The sequence below is a fragment of the Echinops telfairi genome, unplaced genomic scaffold (genome assembly GCF_000313985.2).
Source record: "Echinops telfairi isolate 266 unplaced genomic scaffold, ASM31398v2 ScPeMD7_5868;HRSCAF=6743_0, whole genome shotgun sequence".
Lineage (NCBI taxonomy): Eukaryota > Metazoa > Chordata > Mammalia > Afrosoricida > Tenrecidae > Echinops > Echinops telfairi.
Window position 1 is genome coordinate 942619 of NW_022109767.1, and position 6915 is coordinate 949533.

General features: G+C 45.0%; 1 protein-coding gene across 3 annotated transcripts in view; it reads right to left on the minus strand.

Moving 5' to 3' along the window:
- Positions 1–1931, minus strand: part of HFE (homeostatic iron regulator) — a 23540-nt gene extending 21609 nt beyond the window's left edge. Inside the window, exons 1-2 of one of the 3 annotated variants that reach the window (XM_045295727.1) lie at positions 1821–1844; positions 886–1010 (exon numbers count right to left, since the gene is read on the minus strand). In XM_045295727.1, coding sequence (XP_045151662.1) covers positions 886–892 — 7 coding nt within the window. In that variant the 5' untranslated portion in view covers positions 893–1010; positions 1821–1844. Of the gene's footprint in view, positions 1–885; positions 1011–1360; positions 1459–1820 lie in introns of those variants that run through there. The other 2 variants (XM_045295725.1, XM_045295726.1) reach the window with 2 other exon arrangements.
- Between the last annotated feature and the right edge of the window lie 4984 nt (positions 1932–6915).

Genomic DNA, 6915 nt, shown 5'->3' on the forward strand with positions numbered 1-6915 from the left:
AAAGACTTTCTACCCACTGGCCTGTGATCTTCTGCATTTGGCATCATTGCATGTGTTTCGTGAGTCTGAAGAGGACTTTATAGATTGATATCGGAAATATGGGATAATATCGAACATATGGACTTGACCTGGACTGGGCTGAGATGTTTTCCCAATGTTCAATCGCTCTTGTATATAAGCCTCTCTCTCATACACATAGGTGGGTCCGTGGATTTGTTTCTCTAGTCTACCCAGACTAACACAATGCATTGGAATGACAGTTTTAGGATATCGAAGGTATTGACACAAGAACAAGACATTTTGTCTTCGAAATAGCACAACAAGAATGCGCCGTAGACGTGAGCATGCTGAGACCTGATCTCAGGTCCTGTGGGCGTGTTACCAGGAGAGGCTAGTCCCTGGGAAAAGGCATCACGTTCGGTGAAGTAGAAGGTCGGTGGAAAGTAAGACCATCGAAAAGATGGATTGACAGTGGCTGCAACAGGGGGCTCAAACGTAACATGTCCTGGACACAGGACCAGCCAGTGTTTCATTCCATCATCTGAGTCCAAACTGACGTGATGGCACCTCGCAATAACAACAACATAGTAAAGCCACTGCCATTGAGTAGATTCTGACTCAAAGTGACCCCCATACAACATAGAATTGCTAGGGTTTCTGAGACTAACTCTTTCAGGGAGTCAGTCCTCTCAGGTTTGTCCTATTTCAAATGCTTGCTGTGTGTTATCAGGCGTCCTCTACCCAGTTCCAACTCAGCCGTACAGCAAAACCAACACTGCCTGACCCTGCACCATCCTCACAATTGTTATGTCTGAGGCCATTGTTGCCACTACCGTGTCAGTCATCTTGGTAAAGACCTGCTTTTCCACTGACCTATGCCCTTACCAAGCATGATGTCCTTTTCCAGGGACTGCTGTCTCCTGAGAACATGCCCAAAGCACGTGGAGGCCTGGCTGTACTACTTGCAATATGGGTTTGTCCTTCTGGCAGCCCGTGGGGTTTTCAATATTCTTCACCAAGTGTATAAGGAACGGGAAATAAAATCACAGATACGGATGAGCTTTCAAACCACAGATCATGACTGTTCATCATCATCACCAATTTGGCATTCTGTGCTAACGACCCTTAATCATGCAGCACATTAGCATCGCGGTCAATAAAGCCTAGGTAGAAAAGAAAACCCGGTTCCCACAGCTAACAGTTTTCTGGAAAGACAGGGGAGCAGGCCTCTCTTAAGCTCCTCCTCGTGCCTCCTTCGTCCCTCTAGGGAGTGGGGGTGAAGTAGGCCTCCGACCCCCGCTCCCACACACTCCCATCCCCACCCCACCCCCGCCCCCGCGCCCTGTCCAGCTTTACTAACTTGGAAGAGGGCCGGTTCCGCCCAGTTCGCTCAACTCCAAATCTCCAACCCCGTCGCAGCGCATAAACCAGGGGGCACCAAGGCCAAGGGCGCACTTAGTGAAAAGAACTTCCTGTTCTCTTCAGGACTACAGGGGACAAATACTCCTGAAGACATTCGTCCGAAAACGGAGGCCCAAGTCCTAGGACTCCCCTGGCCCAGCTCTGGCTAAAGGCCCAGCGGAGAGATTTCCTCTGCGGGGAGAACAAAAAGGGTCCCCCTCCCCCTAGGGGGACTGCGGGGGGGTAGGGGTGTTCTCCTGCTGGGCAGAGGGACCCCCTGCGAGCATTAGGGGGCACCCAGGGTTTGGGGAAGAATTGCAGGGCTGCGCGGTTCCCCGAACTCTGCCAACTCCCGAGCGCTCGGGAGACCTCGTTCTCCCCCCGCCGCGCCCCCGGTCCCCCGCAGACCCCGGACTCACGCGCCCGCCGCTCCTTCGGGACCACGACCCCCCAGAACAGCAGGAGCAGAAGCGCCGGCCGGGCTCCCAGGCCCATTTCGCGGATCCAGCCGCGATTCCGGCGCGTCCGGGTCGACGCTTTGTTCCTACTGGGCCCAGCCTCCTGTGGGCGGGGGGTGGGGGAACGCGGTGGCCCAAGAAGTCACCTTGGGCCATTGCCAAGGCTCTGGGATAACAGAGGAAACTTCCTGGTCAATGGCGACCCCTTGCCGGGTCTGGTTGGTGAAGAAAACAAAACAACAAAACCCGATATTCTGAATTTAACTTTTCTCCCTCTTGCTCCCTAGGGCACCTGTTGGTCAGTCATGTGGTGACCCAGCTGTCCAGGTGGTTTTTAAATCCTTAGGGGCTGGTGTTTGCTTCGGCAACACATGTGTTAAATCCTTAGGGGCTGTTGCTGATTGGGAAAGCACACTTTATTAGTATCCTCATCTGAATATTCAATGTTTAAATATTAAATAATTGAAATACTTAAGCTTCAAAAAATAAATTTCTCTTTAGCTCCGTCAACGGGTCAATCTTGTTATTCAGTTAACAAATCCAATAGTTTCTGCATAAAACTTCATTTGTTCTTTGGAATAAATGAAATCATCAGGTTAACAAATTAAATCCTATTAAAGCATCTTTGGGAGAAAATATTGAAGTTGTCAAGGGTCTCATTTTACCCGGATTCAAAATCAACATGTTTGGAAAAAGCAGTCAAGAAATCAAACAATCGATTGCCTTTGGCAAATCTGCAACAGACCCCTTCATTCAGAAGCAAAGGTACCACTTGAAGATCAAGTTATACTTGACCCAAGTTATAGGATATGTAGTGGTGACCCGTTGGACTGCGATCCACTTGGTCACCAGTTTGAAACCACGAGCAGCTCCATGGGAGAAAGTCTGGGCTTTCTACATTGGGCTTTCTACCTTCGCTGTAAACAGGTAGTCTCAGAAACCCACAAGGAATCCTATGAATCAGTAAGATTTTGTGTTTTATTGACTATGCAAAGGCATTCGAGTTATGCGGATCATTACAAACTGGATAGCATCAAGAAGAATCGAACTTCCAGAACACTTCGTTGTTCTCATGTAGAACATGGACATGGATCAATGAGTAGTTGTATGAATAAAACAAGGGAATACTGCATGGTGCAAAATCCGGAACGTTGCACCGGGTTGTATCCTTTCACCACACTTACTCAATTTGTCTCCTGAGCAAATAATCCAAGAAGCCGGACCATTTGGAAAATAATTCAGCATCAGGATTGGACAAGCGCTTAGGAACAACCTGCAATATGTATATATCATAAAGTTGCTTGCTGAAAGTGGGGAGGGCTTGACGCACTTCCTGATGCAGATCAAGGACGGCAGCCTTCAGTAGGGATGACAGCTCAATATAAAAAGCAATATCCAATAGAGAACATCATGATCAACCTGAGGAAAGCTTGAACTTGTCAAGGACTTCATTTTGATTGGATCCACAACTGATGTTCTTGCAGCTTCCATAAATCAAAGGACAAAGACAAGTCTGATGCACAAGACTTCTGTAAAGTGTTGAAGACTATGTCACTCTGAAGACAAAGTGGCGCCCAACCCAAGACACGATTTAATTATCTCATATGCATGTGAATATTGGGCAATCAATGAATAAGGAAGACCACAGAAGCATCGATGCCTTGAATTATGGTGTTGACAAAAACTATTGAAAGTACCATGGACGTCCAGAGTAATAAACAAATCTCTCTTAAAAGAAGTACTGTGATAATGGCTCCTTAGAAGCAAGGAATGCAAAGCTCTATCTCACATATTTTGGACACGTTCTCAGGAAAGAGAACGTGCAAAGTTCCTGGAAGTGGACATCATGCTTGGTAGAGTAAAAGATGAGCAAAAAGTGGAAAGTCCTTCAATGAGATGAGTCCATACAGTGACTGAGGCAACGGGCTTAACCATACAAAGGATTGTGAGGACGATGCAGGACCAGGCAGTGTGTAGTGCTGTTGTACCCAGGGTCTCCATGAGTCAAAACTGACCTGATGGCACGTAACAGCAACAAAACATCATTCACAGCTTGTATATTCTGCAGCATTGGAGCCACCTGGAGAATACATGCTGATGTCCCATACCACAGTTCTGCACACACAGACACTCTGATTGTATTTACAGGTCATGTGGGGCGCTACCTAGGGATGGGGATTGTAACCACTCTCTGCTCTCGCAACAATTCTGGAACAAATATTTGCCATAGACATTTCAAACTGTGATCACAAACTTGAAAAATATGATTTCTCCAAAACCTTTATATGCCTAACAAACCTCACAAGGAATAACTTGCGATGGGTGTGCACAAATGTTGGTAATTGAAGAAAAGATCAAACCGGGTAATGAAGACCTCTTCACTGTGGAGCGTTCTTGGTGGTGCCAGAGATTAAATGTGCCCGACTACTAACTGAAACACCAGAGCACTAGGAAGAAAGTCTTGAAAACCTACTTCCAAGAAGTCAGCCATTGAAAACCCTCTCACTGCCATCGAGTCAATTCTGGCTCAAAGCAACCCCCATGGGTTTCCAGAACTGTAAGTCCACGCAGGAGTAGAAAACCCAGTCTTTCTCCTGAGGAGCTACTGGTGGTTTAGAACTGCCGACCATGCGGATCACAGGCCAATGCATAACCACTACACCACCAGGTCTCCTTCATTGAAAACCCTATCCACATGGGATCTCCCAAGAGTTGGAATGAACCTAGAGGGAAACTATTTTTGTTGGGTTTTACTTTGTTTCACTGGAGAGGAATAGGTGAAAGAAGCTTCACAAAATGTTGGCTTTTTGTCATGGTGATCTTACTGTTCTTTGGGTATATATCTGTAATAGTTGTATTATTGTGAGACATAAGTCCCATACCATACGTTTCACTCATTTAAAGTATAAAACGGAATGGGTTTCCGTATGCTGAGTTGTGCAATCATGACCAGAGTCCATGAAGAAACCTTTTTCATCATCTCAAAAAGAAACATCTGCACACTTTATCCATCAACACAGGGACTCGGTTCTGTTTCTAACTTGGCCTGTTTTGAGCATTTTGTAAAAACTGAGTAACGCATTATGTGATCTTTTGTGAGAGACTTTTTTCCAGATTGTATTGTGTTTTTAAGGTCCATCCACAGTATAGCATATATCCCATTACTTATGAATACTATTCCATTAGAAGAATATAGCACCCCTGAGACTGTGGCCATTGGTCACTCTTCTGATCTGATACTGAACCCACCCCTGTGGATCAATTTTCACCCAAATAGACAATCCTATAAGGAGAACAATAACATTGTTGAGGTTTGCACACCTTAGAGTAATTAACGAGTTAGGCTCAAAGGAGCAGCATTTACATAGAGACAAAGTTCTAGTGCAGTAGTGGCTCTCAACCTGTGGGTCTCGACCCCTTTGAGAGTTGAATGACCCTTTCACAGGGGTCGCCTAAGACCATCGGAAAACACATATTTCTGATGGTCTTAGGAACCGAGACACTGCTCCTCTATTGGTCTTCAGGCAGGTCTGTCACATACAGATCCACCCACCTAAGAGTACCCGGTGTGAAGATTGTTACCCATGCTACCCCATGCTTCAAGACAAAATTTCATTTATTTGTAATTAGAAATGAATATTTCACAATATATAATTACATATTGTTTTGTGATCAATCATTATGCTTTAATGATGTTCAATTTGTAACAATGAAAATACGTTCTGCATATCAGATATTTACATGATGATTCATAACAGTAGCAAAATTACAGTTAATGAAGTAGCAACGAAAATAGTTTCATGGTTGGAGGTCACCACCACATGAGGAACTGTACTAAAGGGCCATGGCATCAGGACAGTTGAGAACCACTGCTGTAGAGGCCAAGGGCAAATGGGCAAATGGGTGAACAAAGAGAGCAAATAGGAAGGTGCAAGTCTACCTGTACTGAGCTGGTAAAGAAGACATCTTTATGCCCAATTCTGCGCCACCATCTTCTGTTTCAAGCATATAGAAATGCTGGAGTTCAACACCCACACAGGGTAGGGAGATGGCGATAAGGCTGAACGACTCGTGGGGCATATGAGAACTAAATTCAGGCCTTATTTTCTGTGATGGCTAAATTTTATGCACCAATTTAACTAGGCTCTAACTCTTAGGGTTTGGCCCGATATTGGACTGATTGCTATTTTATGATGTCATGTCATTTTATGTCATGTCATGTCATGTCATGTACTCACTACCCATGAAGTAACCTGATACAAGCAGTCAGTCTGTTGAGAGGAGAGTTTCCTTGGGACTGCAGTCTGCCTCCAGAGTACATAGGAAAACCTGAAAAAAAACGGAACCTGAGGAAGCACGAGACCTGTCAGAGAAAGAAATTACAATTTTTCCCACTAACAAATGGTAAGACTCAAATGTCAGTGACAGAAAACTTTCAAGATCGAGAAAAGGAATGGAGTCCAGGGTCTCGCAGGTTTAACGGCAAATGGATTTACAAGCAAAGTTCTCTTCTCTCGCTCTTGAGCTGGCACGCTTCCTGTCACTTGACCTTGGATCTGAGGGCAGAAGCCTGCAGAGATCTCCAGCCTGCCACCTGACATACGGATTTGGAGCTTGACAGTGCCCACAACAGCATGAATCATTTTCTTGAAGCAAATCGCCTCATATATGTTTGTATATAGACAAGAGTAAGTATAAAATTACTACAATTAGGGCTCCAGTTCATATGTGTGTAGGTTTATTTCCAACAGAACATCTTAAACATGTCTCTGTGGTTAGTGGATGTTTGCAGACAAGTTCTCTCAGGAATGCACTGTATTAGACAGGGTTCTCTAGAGAGACGAAACCAGATTGCTAATAATTTTATATATATATTTATACAGATAGCTAGATAACATAAGAAATAAACAGTTAATTAAATTATAAAGCAGTACAAATGGCTCAGTGCAACTCACTCCCGTGAGACAGTTGTGAGACACTGGTAGTCCTTCAAGTCTTGAGGGCCGCTGGGTAGTCCTCTGTAGAGCAATTCAGGCTATCCGGGCACAGGCAGCAA